Below are 17,767 nucleotides of genomic sequence, written 5' to 3' on the forward strand. Positions count from 1 at the left end.
CGTTTTGTCTTCTCGAGAAAGCTTAGAAATTGGAAATATGCCTCAAGAGACGTTTCAAAGGTTTTATTTAACTCGCACACCCATGTACACACCTACACATTCGAGTCACTTTGATGAATATCTCGTATTCAAGAGAGTGTACCTTTTGATCAAGGCTCTCTTTCCACATTAGCGCATACATATGTAAAAGGTGGCCACTTCAATGATTTTCAAAACAAAGATTTTCTCAAATTCATGGACTACATTATAACAACCTTGCAACACCTAGCCTCATTGTGACTTAATGATAATGTAGGAGTTCATGATACTTCCAGTTTTATATTTGGCTCGACCTTGTGTTACTTGGCAATTTTAACAACTGTGCTAACCACAACGCACATTGCTTTTCCTCGGGTATATAGCCAGCAATGTACTATAGCTGAGCATTTTAGACCACCTATCCCAACAACTTTCTTTTTTTTTGCGTAATCAAGTGACTACCCTAGTGGTAAGCTAGTTGTAGAGTTGAACTCAAGACCATCTGGTCACCATGCATTCAGCTTAACCAAGCTACACCCGTTTGGTCATATCCCAACAACTCTCTCTCTCTCTCTCTCAGGATACTGAATAAAAGGATAGTGGCATGCACAAAAGGTGTTCAATCTAATAACTCAACCCAAAAATATGTTTACAAAACCATCCACCTAAGAATCCACTAGACCAACAATATAAACAGATTTCCTTTAAGGAGGCTGAACTGGAGTGGGAACAGAATCTCCATCCACGGGAGCACTTCTCAAAGGACAAGACTAGCTGAAACCACAGGACTCTCACTTGGTTTTGTGAGTAGCTTCAGACCCACACCACACAATTGGCACTGAGAGAGTCCCATCACCTTGTAGGTTTTCCAGATAAGATGCTCCTCTCATAACTTACGGCCAGCAACTCAATGAACAATTTCAATGATACTTGCCAATCCTTCTGGTTGTATAGACTGGTAGTTTCGGTTGACTGAGCCCACAGGGATCAATCATGTTCTATCTGCAGATTCCCATTGCAAAGAATGTTCTTACCATGACACGTCAAAGAAGAGGACTCGGGTCCTAGAACATCTTCAGAATATCAAAAGCTTTTATAAAATCAATAATTGCATAGAAGAGGCTTACATTAATGGTGGGGCCTACTATACACAGCACTTATTACAATGTTTCTTCTATTGAAGAGGCTGGAAATGCGTCTGCATCTAATAGCTCATCCTGGATAGGTTTCAGAATCCAGGTAGAAAAAGGAGTTTAATTGGCAAATAGTTTATAAAAGGCAACATAATCTTCCCTTCATTCTGTTGCCCCATTACATTTCAGATAAACAGAACCAATTTCTTGAATGACACAATGTGTGTCCACATAGCTTTAAGGCTGTCTTGAGCTTAGAACACTGTTGCCTTGAACTGGCAGGTACTTCAAGGTAATATATGCACAATCGTGTCTCATATCTCACTCTTCTACGGGAGGATCAACCCATCTGCCATGGTCCTTAATTAATTGAATTAAAGCATCTGTAGCCTTTTCCATTGCAATTCCTCTTTTCACCACCGTCTGCACCAAGTTCAAATTTTAACCACCATGTTCTTGCTGTTCTCTGGATAATTACACAGCAATCTATAAAACATATAAACCCTACCTTTCCCACATACAAATCAATTTTTCCCGGTGCACCGCCGACATAGCCAAAGTCCGCATCTGCCATTTCTCCAGGTCCATTCACTATGCAGCCCATTATCGCAATCTGTGAAAGGTAGACAAAACGAGATAAGCCTGAATTAAGCTGTCAAAGTTTTCCAACGCAAAGACTTTTAGTGCAACAACTTACCGAAACACCTGGCAAATGTGATGTCTTTTCTCTAATTTGAGCACTTATTTCTTGTAGATCAAAAAGGGTTCGCCCACATGAGGGACATGAAACATATTCCTGAAGAGCACAAGAAAATTAAACACTTTGACAGAAAAAAAACACTAGTATATGGAAATGTAACTTTTACCAGAAGGAGAAACTTACAGTTTTTGTGTTGCGCATTCGGCAACCCTGCAACATACCAAATGCTGTTGTCCTGAGAAAATCAAAATCATGATCAGGAGCTTCCAGGAATACTCCGTCACCCAGCCCATCTACAAGCAATGCACCAGCTTCACTGCCAGCACTGATAACCAAATCATCCCTACAAAACCAAACCAATATTATCATGTTAAATCTTTGAACACTCTTAAGATTTTGATGCGCTGATGATAAAGCATCAAAGGACAGAACCTACAATCGAATCCTTCCAACTAACTTTACCTGTCAACACCTGCAGGATATTGCAAATGATGAATCACAGGAAAGTTAATTTTGTTTTCTTGTAGAAACTCAAACAACCTGGGTCAGAAAACAACAGTCTGTCATGGTCTTCACTGGTAAGTTGCAACAAAAGAACAACATATATATACTTCCATACAAAAAAGCAAAAGAGCAACATATATATGCTTCCATACTTCCGTGTGTGTGTGTGTGTGTGTGTGTGTGTGTGTGTGCATACATCTGTATATATGCATCTCTTTTTTTTTTTTTCGTAAGTATATATGCATCTCTCTCTCTCATATGCACATGCACACATATGTATATATGTGTATGTATTTATGCATAGAGAGAGAGAGAGAGAGGAGGGGTGGGGTTGTAGTTACCTGCGAGAGGCATGCACTCGACTAACTTTCTCATCATCTATTGGTAAATTAACAAGCAGCATAGTCAAATCTGCGCCCTTGAGGGCTTCCAAGTCTTGCAATGGCTCATCTCCTCTGAGTGTGACAGCAAAACGAGTCCCTGTATGACAAATTTGGTGATCAGAATACTAAGAAGAAAATAATTATAACAGCTAGAAAAAACACCGCATTAAACCCTAGCTTTCTTATTTGCATCACCTGCTGGCAAAAGTTTGTGCGCCCCAGATAATAACTCTTCTAGAGTGAGAAGAACCATAGCATTTGGAAGAGGCTTCAAGAGTTGTTGTGACAGTGGAGTTAAAATTCCCATGCTTATGTCTACCAGCCGTTTGAGCGCCAGTCTCTACACGATAGCATTTATAAAGAGATCAAAGCCAAGTAAAAGATACTTATGTGAACATTCTTAGTTTATAAGCCAAATAAAGACTCAAGAGGAAAAGCAGGAAACAGGGGGTTGTAAGTGTCCTATCTATTTCTGAATTAAAAAGAAAGTAAATTACTGCACGAGAGTGCACATACAAGCCCCCTGCCCCCACCCCCAGGCCACGCACACAGACTTACAGCTTCTTTGTCATCCACTGAAGGAAGCTGTCTCAGCAGTATAGTGTCAACAGTTGCAAGATCCTGTGGAGAAAACATGTAAAGGTTGAGAACTTCATAATGACTTATTCGCCTGATAATTCACTAGTAGAGAGCCTACCAAGAACCTACCTTAAAGGGCATACCAACTATCATCTTTGTGGCTAAAGACTTGTACAGCAACTGAGGATTCTGTTGACAAGCCAGTAATAGTGAGACTTTATGTGAACTAGAAAGCAGCACCCTATACATGTACTTAATCAAAAAAGAGTCTCTGATCACAATAAAAGAAATTTCTTAATAGATTTAACCAGATTCAAGGGACTTGAAAAGGCACCAGGCACAGCCCCTTACCTTGAGCTGTTCAAGAGAGACTGACATGAGTACAGAGCCATCTCGATGAAGTACTCCTCTGTAATCAACCTCCTCGCCCTACAGGAAAAAACAAAGGGAGAAACTACGAAAGAGCCTACAAACCATACAGACTCCACCTCAGCTCTGGTACATAAAACCTCATACCTCCCGCTGTGAAGGAAGTTCTCCCGTTCGCCGCTGGAAGTCAAAGTAGTGTCTATGCTTTTCTTCAAACAATTCCTACAAATAATAACAAATGCCAACTAGCTTTAGGATTGTAAAACCTTTAAAGGAGGGGAAGGCACAGATATTGAATAATTTGAAATGAAAATTGTTCAACAGTCTCTCTTCTGCAGTAGGTCCATCTACCAGGCAATGTAACTTACCACACCCTTCTGAAGCCTGCTTGCATTCATGCCAAGGTTCGCAAGTCTTGTACAAGGATCTATCTCATACTCTGGCTCTTCTGTAAGAGAGACACGAATGGTATCACCAAGGCCATCCTGAAGGTGCATAACAGACCCTTCTCAGTTATTAGGCTTGGTGTTAAATCCTAAGGTACAGAAATCCTAGATGTAAACTCTTACCCGTAACAGTGCACCAATCCCAATTGCAGATTTCATCCTGCCATCTTCCCCTTCCCCTGCTTCAGTAACCCCCAAATGTAGAGGATAATCCCACCCCAGGACATACATTTCCGCAACAAGTAACCTGTAAGCCTGCACCATAACTACTGGATTGCTAGCTTTCATCGAAAATACAAAGTTATGGAAATCGAGCTTCTGGCAGATCCTGGCAAACTCAAAAGCCGATTCCACCTGCCTCACAATTGCAAAAGTGAAACTGAATAAGTTGCACAATAAGAAATACTGATGAACTAGGAAGGAAATAGCAGAGCTATGACAGCACAAACTTAATGACATGGGCACAAAAACACACCATTCCTCTAGGAGAATCACCATAGTAGCTCATGATTCGGTCAGAAAGACTGCCATGATTTGTCCCAATGCGCATAGCACGACCATATTTCTTACATTTTTCTACCAATGGTGTAAATACCTGATAAAAAGAAAGGGCAACAATCATTTCTTCATTGAGAACTTGCATCAATGATCATTTTAAGATTCAAGAACATCAAGGTAAATAGTTGATCCCGTTTGACATCATTCAAGATCAACTGGTCACTTCCTTAAAGCTCCACAAACTTAGAGATACCTCCTAACTATCAGCTCCCAGGGCACACTACACTAGCATAATTCTAGAACTCATCAAACTTCCTGGTATGTTAATTAGAATCCCAAGGAACACAAAAGCTTATCAACAAGTAGGGGCCTTCTATACAAGTTTACAGAGGAATTTTGTCCCATGATTTAAATTACATTTAAAAATGACTCAAGACTCAAGTTCTTGTGAGCCTTTTTGAAGTATATGTACATGAAATCATGACTCAACTTCTTGTAGCCTTTCGAAAAACAACCTATGTCAACATTCAACAAACCTTCTCAATATGCTCAAGTTCTCTTTCATAATCGTCCTCTGTAAGTTCCAGTGTCTCAAACTTTGCCCGGCGATCAGCTGTAAAACAATTTCTAAACGATGACGTTCGCCGGAGATGAGAGCTAATTGACAATCTTCGACAGTCAAACAGAAAAGCAGCATCTTACCAAAATTGCCTGGGTTGATCCGAATCTTATCAAAACATTCTGCCACCCTCAACGCAACAGAAGGAGCAAAATGTATATCAGCAACCAAAGGAATGTTGTACCTGTAAAATGAAAGCATCATGTAACCATGAGGTGTAAACTCATGGTATAGTACCCAAATAATGTAAAAATGTTGACAGCCATTACCCTTTCTGCACAAGAGTATCTTTGATATCAAAACAAGCATCAGCCTCTCGTTTTCCTTGAACGGTGATCCTCACAAGATCAGCACCCTTATCAGCAATTCTCATGACCTGCATCCATTCCGGAGATGTGAATAGATTGAAGGCAGCAGACCACAGATGCAACAAGTGCATAATCATTTATTTATCATCAATATGCACAAATCAATATGACAACTTCATCATACTTGCTTACACTGGGTTCGCTAAAACATAGAAAAGGTAAAGCTTAAACACTTTCTGCTGGATATGAATGCCCTGCTCAATTTGGATAGAACATCGGTAATAATCTGAAATGTTCTCTTTTTTCTCATGTAAAAACCCCCTGTATGATCAGCACTGTTTGTGTTCACTGTATAATGTGTGGGATGATTCATGTTTCTTTATCGACTTGCCATAACAAACACAATACAGTTCTCACACACACACTCGCTTGCCAATATCCCCATTATGATAATTTACAGGAGGTGATGTTACAGATATAGCGAACATAGCAACAGAAGCATTGGGAAACAAACGTGCATGGCATGGGCGTGAGCACACGTACACACACAGAGAGACAGATGATCCGTTTGATTATGAACCTGATCAACTGTAGCCTGAACATTGGTGGTGTCAGTAGTGGTCATGGTCTGCACACGAATGGGATGGTCACTTCCGATGGCAACATCACCGACCAGCACGGTTCGTGTCTTGCGCCGCACAGTCTTGTTGGGAGCTTCACAGTACTTCTGCCTAGGAACTGCAGAGGAGAACAGCACACCCGGGGATTGAGCAAACATGGAAATTGAAGGCAATTCCGCGCATGCATCCCATGCCATGCCCGTGCTTCATTTGGGGTTGGGAGAGAGAGAGAGAGAGAGAGAGACGAACCGAGAAGACGGCTGCCGGTAGAGGAGGCCGGCTGCTGCAACTCGGCGACGTCAGTGCCCTGGCTTCTCACAGCTCCCGCTGCTGTTCGAGGTTTCTGTTTCCTGCTCGTGAGAAATGTTCTCTTAGTAGAAAAAGAAGATGATGATGATGATGACGACGATGAAGATGATTGAGGTTGCCTCTGCAATTGTGCCGGCAGATCATCTGCCCGCTTGAGGCCGCTGAATGAATGAGCCAGTGAGGTAGCCATGGCAGCTCGCGAGATCAGAGCCAGCTATGGCAATCCAGAACGGATGGGTGGACAGTGTTTTTTGTTTAGCGTTACTACGAGTATGAAGACAGAGTGTGAATGAGAGAGCGTATGATGAGTATGAAAGAGAGAGGGCCGGAGGCTTGCGGGGGGGAGGGGTGGAAGGTGTGTGTTGTGTGGGGGGGGGCTTGGCATTATGTGGGCTACGTTTTATGCTGACATTTCACAAAGGCATCTATCGCGTGTTGTTTTGCTCCATTACATTACATATATCACAATACACACCCCACCCCCCCTACATCTTTACTAGCGTTCAAACTTCACATAAGCATAAGTAACCAAACTGGCGCGTCCCACTTGGTAGGGCTTTTTCGTTCTTTCTAGCATTGTCCGTAAGGGCATATGCTCTTCTCAATAGTTGAGATACTGATTCTTGTTAAAATCATTTCAGTTCTTCCTGAAATAAGATACCCATACACCCAAAACGCCCACATGGGCAATCTCCCATCTAATTAGTAGGTGAGAGAGTGGCAAAGGGCCAAGTTGGAATGTGCATATAAAATAGCTCACATGTTGAACGAACAACTAAGCTTGGTCACACTAGCACCCTCTTTGCCGGTGACCGAAGCAGCAAAGAAGCAACTAAGTGTCCAAGCGGGCAATAATAGCCTAAACTTTCACAAACACACCATGCGAACATATGTATCTAACTATTAAGTATATTTTCTAAACCAAAACAATTAACTTGTTTTGCCAATTTTGATCACATTCAAATTTTCAAAGTTTCCTTTGTAATTTTTGTCCTTTATTGGTGCTTTGAACAGCCTTGATTGAAATTCTATGCAAGAAAACCCTACCACAAGACAATCTTCCAATGCGCCATGTGTACCCTTATTTATTATAAAAATGCTCTTTTACATCTAAATTATTGTCTAAGACTTGCGTTTCCCCTATGAATATGCAGTAATTAAGCTAGATGGATGGGGGGATGTGTGCATGTGCATAGCTCAATTCACTAGTTTAGCCATCATAATTAGGTGGATTACTAGTGATTTTACCTTCACATGTGATACCGACAAGTGAAGAAACTCCAACCATAAGATTAACAAATATGTTGCCATCCACTTTATATTATCCATCTATTTTTTGTAAGCACTCCCTCAGAGACACAAAGAGCGAAACAATCAACACCTATGACATCCCATCCTTGGTGACTTCACAAGCCCAGCTCAATCCATAACCAATTTTCACACCACCATCACACCTTCCTCTTGGTTCTTAACTCATCAAAGACTTGTGCAAGCATCAAGGACAACATTACAATTGTTAATGTTAACAATCCTACATCTCTATAAAGACTTTATGGTGTAAGGATGTGTATTCAGAAAGAGCTCCAAAAAAGTCACATGCTCAATAAACCATCTCCACGATATATTTTTAATATGGTAGCAAATGCATCCTAGATCGCCTTGTGGACCTACCCATCCTCAATTAATGCAATCTTGTTCTTCTCATAATCTTCAATAGAATGATACCATGCACACTTCTCATGTCATCTCAACATCTCCCTTACCTAGTTTATTTCTCGTTCCCCCTTCCTTGAATGAGGCTATCTTGTCCCCTTGGGATCCTCACCATCTTCACATGCACCTTTTCTCTTGTACACTTTGTAGCTTTTTTAGCAAACCAAATAGAGGGATGCCAATGTGAAAAGCCACATCTTTCATCAAAAGTTCCAAATCTCTTCAAAATATAGACACATATAGAGATCTTATTATTTAAATTTTAGAGAAAAGACTCCATTTATACGAAAAACAATTTCGTATAGTTAGAGAATACATTAAATGTTAGAGAAAAAACTCTATTGGCATAACAATTCTATATCATTAGCAAAAATTGAGTTGTGAAATCTTGTTTGTGATGTAAAAGATAAAGCTAAACCTAGATAAGTTTGAATTGAAGAAATAAAATTTACATTGCTCAAATTAACTTACGTATCTATAATATCTTATAATTGATACATCTCCAAAATCGATCCAACTTGGCACCCATAGAATGACTCCAAACTTAGCCAAAACATATTGATTTTTTTAAGAAAACATTTTTTTGAGAAAAAATAGGCCATGAATACAAATCTGTGTGTGTGTGTGTGTGTGTTGGGGGGGGGGGGGGGGGGGGGGGGGGGAGGGGGGGACATGGATACTACATTTCTCTCTCTTCCTCTCTCTCATTTCATGTGTTTAGCTTTGAATGCTACAAATGCAAGTAGGCCATGAATGTAGCATGTTTTGTGTGTGTGTGTGTGCGTGCGTGTGCGTGCACGTGTAGATGTCACATTTCTCTCTCTCCCTCCCTTGAATTCCATGCGTATAGCTTTAAATGCTACTAGCACAACCAAATGTTGGGAGGAAATAGACAAAGTAGGGAGACTTCTTTTTTATAGTCTCTTCTTCAACATCATGTGTTTGTTGGAAAATCATAAAGGAAGTGAGGACATATTCAACAAAGGCACATAGGCCATTATGTGCCCTGTTAGGAGACGTGATACATAGCATCCTAGAATAAGAAGCAAATCCATCTCTCTCTCTCTCTCTCTCTCTCTCTCTCTCTCTCTCTCTCTCTCTCTCTCTCTCTCTCTCTCTCTCTCTCTCTCTCTCTCTCTCTCTCTCTCTCTCTCTCTCTCTCTCTCTCTCTCTCTCTCTCTCTCTCTCTCTCTCTCTCTCATTAATTGGTGCAAATGTAAATTTGTGAAGCCACCTACTAGCAAATGATATTAAAAGCTATTGCAACACCAACATGCGCGCGCGCGCACACACACACACACTCTCTCTCTCTCTCTCTCTCTCTCTCTCTCTCTCTCTCTCTCTCTCTCTCTCTCTCTCTCTCTCTCTCTCGTGTGATTGTTCTATGTCAAGGAGTGAACTGGAGAGGGAGAAAGAGGAGAAAGACTATAAAAGAGAGAGAAGATGAGGTGCAAAAGATAGAGAAAGAGAGTGACGAGGAGAGAGAAATATTAGAAAAGGAGAGAGAAAGACAAAAAGAGAGAGAAGGCAGCCATGAAAGCTGAGAAAGAGAGAAGATGAAGGAGACTTGTATTATAATAAAATGATGATCCAAAAATCAAGTCCCTTACACCTTTTATACCACCTAGTGTAGCTGGTATTTTATTCCCATTATTTTATTTCCTCTCTCTTACATTTTATCCCCGCCCAAAGGTTTTTGCCCTAAAAAACAAGTTGGGCACTTATTACAAAAAGACAGGGTAGGAGTAAACCAAAGTAGTATTCTACTGCTGCAGACATTACAAGGGTTATATGATAGAATGAGGGGTAATTGTTGATGTATAAAGGGTCATTGTTCAAGTATGATATATGGGTATGATAAAATTTAAATCTTGACCCATATTCTCTAAGAAAATGAAGGCTGCAAACAGTGGACAACATGCTATCTACTATAGGACCTTGATGTGGTAATTCTGAGATAACTTTTTGTAGAGAACTTCAATCAAGGTGTCTAACACATAGGAACGGAGTTCTTAACAAGTACTTTCAGTGCATGTGTGGCACTCAATGCTGTCCATAATTCAGAATAAAATTTGGTTCAAAACAATGAGTTGTCTGCAATCTTCCTTGCACTAAAATATAGCCATAGATGACCAATCTTCAACCAAAAGAGCCTAGCAAAAAGAAGAAATTTTCCACAAGGTTTGATGCTGGTCTAAATGAGGTCCCAAATCAATCCATTAACCTCCTGGATCAAAAGATTATTACGCCATAATGATTGTTCAAGAGAAGAGAATGGCCATCAACCACATGCACCAATCCCACCTGGATCAAATGGATACAAGGAAGTATCCCCATAATCAAGTCCATAATCACACCCATAATCTCCCGGATCATAGGGAAGCATAATGCCATCTTCATCTTTATGTATACCCAAATCATGTGTTACATCATTATTAGACTTATACCAATCATTGTAACCATGATCAAGATACTCATTATCAAATGTGTTCAATGGATGTTGTAAACCTTGATTAACTGTAAACTAATGCTCAAGAAGATTATCATGAGGTTGCTCCAAGACTCTAAAACCTTCAGCATAACCATCTACATCTGTGAGTGCATCATGTGATTCTTCAACTAATATGTCATCAACTTGTACATCTTGCTCTTCATTGTTCCCTTCTTGTACATCTTCTTGGTTATTGTCTTCTTCTTGTTGTTCAGCTTGCTCATTGCTCTCTTCTTCATCATCAACACCTTGAAAAGAACTCATCATTACATTTGGATGACCATGAGGTATAAACTAATTGGGACATAGGTTACCATGGTAGTTATGAACTTGTTGATGAGATCAAAGCTAGAAGAGTATTGATAAGCATATCCATTACCATCACATTGTCAAAGTGTTTACTATTCATAATATAAATCATGGGATTCTTATGAACACAAAAGAGCTTCACTGGAAGTTATATGAGGAATTTGCATACAAAATTCAGACATTGTTATCCAATAACCACCTTAGTTACACAAGTTCTTTTGTATTTAGCATATAATTTTCAGTTATACCATGTATATTTATGAAAAATAAGTCTATGGGAACCTTCAACTTGGTCAACTGGAAGTAATTGACAGTCTGCAGGATAAATCACATTGATTCAGGTGCAAAAATATGGTCAGAAACCAAGAAGAATGCCAAAAATTGCCAAAAGTCCACTAGGTCCACATGGGACCTGGAGTAATAGACTTAAGTGACCAGTAAGTGACCTGGGTAGGTCAAAAAGTGACCAGGGACTGAGCAGGGAGCAAGCCGCATTTTTCGGTGCAAAATGCGGGCTGCACAGTCTGAAGCAAACTGGAGAGAGCTGGAGCTATGGTGCATGATTTGGAGCATGCAAACTGAAGATCAACAGGCCCAACTACTGAAGATGTAAACATGGTGAGAGCTCCACTTCTCTGCCCCTTTGGTCTAGCGAAAATGCATGCTGAAACAGTCTATAAAAGAGGGAAATCTGAGAGAAAAGTATTCAGCCTGCTCTTATGCACGACTTCTCTCATTTTGTCTACCTTATTCTTGGTCCAATGAAGCCCGACTTGTACCCAAGTACTTGAGTGACTTTGGGCAAGCAAAGGGTGAGGATATTGAAGGCATACGGGCTGTTATGGGCTGAAACAACCAGTCATAAACAGGGCAGCCCATTGTTATGGTCCATTTTTATGAGCAAACATGGGATCTATGTGGTTGTAATGGATGGAAATGACCTCTTTTCATCAGGACATTGTTCATTAATGATTAGAAGTGCTTCTTCTTGAGTTTATGCACTCATTTTGAGCTTGATTATGGGCTGGAATTTTCTGTTTTAAAACAGGGTTGAAGCTAAAATTATGCTTCTTCAATTCATTTCATGTATCTTTGGCCCAAATCTTGATTGCATTTGAATCTATCAACAAAATACTTGTTCCAAAGGGTTGAAATCCATCTATGTACTTGAAATAAATACTATTAGAACTTGCATTTGATATTCATAATTGAATTGAGAATCTGAAAATATCCTTTATGATATGATGTATGTATCCAGAAGCATTTGATGAAATCAAGATAGACTTATTTCTTCCATTCATGTATGCTAAAGTACATAGTGAAAAAGCTTGAACTCTTCTTCCGTACCAAAATTATTCTAAATCCCGGATCTTATTAAACCCCGATCTACCTCCCCTTCCTGAACCTTGAATCCTAAACTCCTCTTTTGCACTAAAACCCCAGTGGTAGACCTTCAACCCTTAACGCGACGACAGTGGTGAACCCGACGTGAAGGTCCGCTGCGGAAGAAGAAGGTCAATGGAAGAATCATCAAGTTCGGGAGGAGATGCCTTGCAACAGTTGGTTCATCTAATGCAAGAAAGCCAACAACAACAGTTGCAATTTGAGCAACAATTGCAATTGCAACAACAACGGAGACAAGAAGAAGATCGGATTGATGCTGCTGCCATTAAAGCCTTAGAAGCAGTTGGACAAGAGCTCAAGCAATTTAATGGGCAAAATGTGTCCTCTTTTATCCGCCTCTACACTGACAAGATGGTCTTCTTTGGAGTTCTTCAACGTGCCTGGAGCCGTTACTTTGCTCGCCTGGCTGTGCATGGTCTCCAGGACCGAATTCACGGTCTTTTCCAAAAAGATGCAGGATGGACTGTGTTCAAGAAGGCTCTTCGAGAAGAATTTTTCCTTGAAGATTCTGGCCTTATGACAAAGAAAGTCTTCACCGAATGGGTCGAAAGGCCCAATAAGGGTCTAATCGCACTGCTCTTCATCGAGAATTTGAAAGCAAATTTGCCCAACTAGATCCTGATGACCAACAAGGTATGGAAAGTCAAAAGATTGAATTATTTTTAAAGGCTGCAAATTCTTCTCTTCAGGAGAAATTAACTGACCGACTTGAAGACCCTGACTCTGAGTCGGGATTGAAGACTGCTTGGAGTGATGTCACTGAAGCAGTTAATATGATTGCTCGAAGAGAGCGATTGCGCCTAAGATGGGGATCAACCCCTGCAACAATTGAATCTATGAAGGAGCCTGTCCCAATTTCTCGGCCTCCTGTCTCTATGGCCGAGCAACCAAGAAATTCTGTTGTTCCTTCACCAAAGAAGGATGTCATGGACGAGCTAATTAAAAACATGCGGGAACTCCATCTTAATCTAACGGAAATTAATTCTATAGTAGAAAGGCTTGATGTAAAAGTAGAAGAAAGGGGTTGGTCAATTGCCCAAAGACCTGCACGAGAAGGCTTCAAAAGACATTGCATCTGGTGTGATAGCCTTCAGCATGACAAGAGGGAGTGCGGTGCATTCCGTGAAGCTGAAGCACAAAAATTAGTCTTTTGGAAGGACGGTAAAATTCATGCAACCGAAACCGGGCTTCCTCTTGAGCCAAACTTCGGCAACGGCGGCATGAAGAAAAGATTGGAGGATTTGGCAACAAGAACGGCCTATGCAGCTGTTGATGCTGCAACTTATGGGCTGCAAATTGAACCAACTAATGAAATTGTTAAAGCATGTAAAACTAATGCAAAATCTAAAGTGTGGACGCAGGCCTTGGAACACATGGAGCAAGGCAAGGCAACTAAAGATGATTTAACCACTGCCAGTCAATGTATTCGAGGAAGAACCGGTTGGTCCGAGCCTGTGGATTCATTTTCAGCTTTTGCTCGATTAGCTAAAATTAACAATCAAGAAGCCATGATAGAAGAAAAGAGAAGAAGATGTTGCCAGTCCTTCTTCTTCAGGACCGACTAAACGCATAACAAGAAATAAACCAGACCAACAGAAGGCTGCTGAAAATCCACCATCACCAGAATTTGATATGGGAGATGCCCCTCAAGTAAAGAAGATAGAAGGAAAAAGAAAAATCGAACGTCCCAGTTACAAGTTGCAGTCTGACATAGAGACCGCAACGGATCTTAAACGGATCCTAGAAGAAAGGATTCTTGGAAGTAGAATTGAATTTACATTAGGTGAAATTCTCGGTATTGCAAAATGAGGATTTCATGATGTAATAATTGATGTAATTAAACGAAAAAGACAATATGTTGGTGAAGAAACTGAAGAATCTGTACATGCTTTTTTGCAAGTACTTCATGTGTATTTGCAGGATGAAGAGAAGCTGAAAACTCAAGGGATTCGATTGGAGGCAATCAAAGAATTGATTGCAGCCATAGAAGCCAAAGATGAAGACATTTATGAAGCAAAAGCTGAAGAAGCTATAATGGTAGGGACTTCTCAATCCAAAGTACAGCCCATGTGAAAGAAAGAGACTCTTCTTCACAACATGCAAGAAGAAAGTGAAACTCACTTTATTCTTAGTAGTCACTATTCCCATACCCATTGGGCAAGGGCGACTACTGAAACTGTTGTTAAAATTGGTGAAAAAGAAACTCCATGCATTGCCCTTATAGACCATGGTTCGAAAATTAATGTTATGTCAAGAAGTCTCTATGAGAATGGTAGATGGCCCATTGATGTGGACCCAGGTTGGCGCATGAAGGCAGCCAATAACTCTTTTGGTGATCTTTATGCAGCATGTCCTTATGTACAAGTTACTATTGGTAATGTAAAAGATGAATTTCATTTCTTTGTTCAAGATTCCTGCAGTTATCCTATCATTCTTGGACAACCATTTATTTCCGAGTCTCATTTAGAAACAAAGGCTCTTGATGATGGTTCATCATATGCTCGGATAAGAAGCAAGGATAATGATAAAGCTGTTCAATTCCTAACTGTCTATGTTAATCACCACCGGAATAGGGATCGATTGAGAGATCATCCTGTTCCTCCTAATGCTCGAGAATTTAAGGGTTTTCGGGTAGCGCTGCTATAAGTGGAGGCTATGGCAGTGCATCATGTCACATAAAAATGCCTCCACATATGAAGGAGGCAAGCCCAAAAGCTGATTTGCAGGTTTTTTCAGCCAATAGTGTGGGCTGTTATAAACAGTTTTCAGCCATGAACAGGGCTGAAAGAAAGTATTTGAGTCATATGGAGCAAGAGCTGAAGCAAATTGATGTTTTATCTAAAGATGAAGAAATTTCAGGATTATTTTATGGGCTGAATTATAATGATACAATGGCTGAAATCTATACAGCGGTTCATGCAGAAAATCAGTCCATACAGGTATGTACATTGGATATGTATGACATAATTCAAGAATTTGCAGATTATGAAGCTTTTGGATAGCCAAACAAGGATGAAGTAAGAGTAGAAACAAAGTATAAAACAGTTGATAAGAAGGTCAAGCCGGTAGCTACTCCTCTACTGCCTGAAAGCGAAGGATTGGCAGAAAGGGTATCCAAACAACCAAGCCTTCGTGATCCTAAAGATATTGGTTACCAATTTACAGCTGAAAGTCTACAAAAGCTAAAAATTGGGGAAGACTCTTTCCTCTTGCTGGCTGAAAAATAAATCTTCATGCAGATGTTAAAGAACCATGGTAAAGCCTTTTCATTTCAGTCGCATGAAATTGGCTGTGTGGATCCAAGCATTGTGGCACCAATGGTAATTTTTACGGTCCCACATGTGCCTTGGAATCTTAAACCAATTCCGGTTCCAAGGGGCTCATTTGCCTAAGTTATTGGAACTTTTAAATGAAAAGATAAAAATGCGAATATTGGAGCCATCTTCAGCTCCATATTCCAACCGATGGTTTACCGTACCAAAGAAGAATGGAACTTTACGATTTATTCAAGATTTACAACCCGTCAATAAGGTCACTATTAGAAATGTTGGATCAGGACCAATTGTGGATGAGTTTGCTGAAGCTTTTGCAGGTAGGCAATCTATTCTATGGGAGACTTATATTCAGGCTACGACCAATTTTAGCTTGCTTTGGAAAGCCGTGACATTACCACAATGAAAAGGCCTCTTGGCCTAGTCCGCATGTGTACTCTACCTCAAGGGGCTACGAATTCAGTAGCTCACATGATGAATGCTATGCATAAAGTATTGAGGGATTATATTCCTCAATTAACTCTTCCTTTTCTTGATGATATTCCAATCAAAGGATGTGAAGTTCATGAGAAAAATGAAGAACTCAATGAACTTGGATGTCGAAAGTTTGTTTCTGATCATATTAATGATTGTGCTCAAATCTTGTCTAAATTAGAAGAAGTCCATCTTACTCTTTCAGGAGCTAAATCTGTTTTTGGAGTCGAAGAAGTCCTTGTGGTTGGACATATGTGTGGTCCATATGGCCGAAAGCCTTCTCCATCCAAAATAGATGCTATCGGCAAAATGTAGGAAGAATGTACAAATGTTTCAGAGGTGAGAAGATTTCTTGGTGCATGTGTCTTCTACCTTATTTGGATACCACATTTTGCCCATGTTGCTGAAAGTCTTTATCAGCTTCTAAGAAAGGGCCAAAGGTTTCTATGGGAAAAAGAACACACTCAGGCTATTCGAAAACTCAAGAAAATGCTAATTTCAGCCCCCACTTTAAAGAGGGCTAACTACTCTAATGGACAGCCCATTATACTCACAGTGGACACAAGTCCTATTGGAATAGGATGGGCAGTTGGTCAAGACGACCTTGAAGGCAATAGATATGTAATCCGCTTTGAAGCAAAGGCTCTTAATGAACAACAAAGAAGGTATGCTCAAATTAAAAGAGAACTTTGGGGAGTAGTAACTGCATTAAAATGTGACAGGGAGTACTTCATGGGCGCACATGTTATAGTTGAGACAGATTTCCTTCCACTCTTGGGCATGATCGCCAAATGTTCCACTCCCGACATAGCCATGCTAAGATGGATAGCCTATATTAAATCCTTAAATCCTGATTTGAAACATATTGCAGGTAAAGATAATCCAATTGCTGACATGCTTTCACGTGCCAGATATATGGATAAAAAAGAAATGATGGATGAAGAAGATTTAGAGTTTATAAATGATGCTGTTAATGCAGGTACAAATCTGAAAATAGCAAGTATAGCTGAATCTAATATTGATTCAGCAATCAAAAATTGAGCATTTTGTTGAGTCTTGTCATGTTTGTTGAGTCTTGTCATGTTTGTCAAATGTATTCTATGGTAAAGCATAGAGATGGGCTTCAGCCTACCTATCCTTTATCCATTCACTATAGATGGGTTATTGATTTAGTAACTATGCCTACAGGAATTTGGAACATGAGATATCTAGTACTTGCTAGAGAAGATCTCACAAATCAAGTGGAAGGAAAGGCCTTGACAACAAAGTCCACTATTCTGTTTGTCGATTTTTACTTGAAGAAGTATTTTGCAGGTATGGATGTGTTGCTAAAGTAACTGCTGATAGAGGGGAATTGGATGCCGATGAGGCTCGCCATTTCTTTGCTCAATTGGGAATTAAGCTATCTCTTACTTCAGCCTACAACTCTGAAGGCAATGGTAAGAGTGAAAGAGGTCATCAACCAATTCTTAAAGCTTTAGCAAAATCATGCAAAGGGAAGTTGAGGGAATGGCCTAAAATGCTACCATTCGCATTATGGGCTGATAGAACTACCCATAGTGCAGTGACAGGATATATGCCAGTTGAACTTATATATGGACAGCCACCTGTTATGCCT

At 40.2% G+C, this 17,767-nt stretch overlaps 1 protein-coding gene across 1 annotated transcript; it reads right to left on the bottom strand.

Annotated features, from left to right (window-relative positions):
* Window positions 1-1,090: 1,090 nt before the first annotated feature.
* Window positions 1,091-6,860, bottom strand: HDS (4-hydroxy-3-methylbut-2-enyl diphosphate synthase). The gene is made up of 19 exons (XM_087683836.1): window positions 6,427-6,860; window positions 6,138-6,295; window positions 5,519-5,625; window positions 5,333-5,433; window positions 5,167-5,243; window positions 4,608-4,727; window positions 4,256-4,486; window positions 4,055-4,171; window positions 3,834-3,908; window positions 3,669-3,746; window positions 3,447-3,506; window positions 3,297-3,359; window positions 2,934-3,078; window positions 2,697-2,835; window positions 2,314-2,391; window positions 2,035-2,194; window positions 1,849-1,947; window positions 1,660-1,764; window positions 1,091-1,574 (listed from the first exon to the last, which is right to left on the bottom strand). Exons 1-19 carry the CDS (start codon window positions 6,674-6,676, stop codon window positions 1,473-1,475), a joined length of 2,265 nt encoding a protein of 754 aa, XP_087539962.1. The 5' UTR covers window positions 6,677-6,860; the 3' UTR covers window positions 1,091-1,472.
* Between the last annotated feature and the right edge of the window lie 10,907 nt (window positions 6,861-17,767).

The sequence above is a fragment of the Lygodium microphyllum genome, chromosome 8 (genome assembly GCF_053477565.2).
Source record: "Lygodium microphyllum isolate KBCC chromosome 8, Lygodium_microphyllum_v1.1.10, whole genome shotgun sequence".
Taxonomy (NCBI): Eukaryota; Viridiplantae; Streptophyta; class Polypodiopsida; order Schizaeales; family Lygodiaceae; genus Lygodium; species Lygodium microphyllum.

Coding starts and splice junctions, on each gene's coding strand:
- HDS (XM_087683836.1), bottom strand. CDS start 6,676: ATGGCTACCTCACTGGCTCATTCATTCAGCGGCCTCAAGCGGGCAGAT. Junction 6,296..6,426: donor TACCGGCAGCCGTCTTCTCG/GTTCGTCTCTCT, acceptor TCTCCTCTGCAG/TTCCTAGGCAGAAGTACTGT. Junction 2,836..2,933: donor GCACAAACTTTTGCCAGCAG/GTGATGCAAATA, acceptor TTTGTCATACAG/GGACTCGTTTTGCTGTCACA.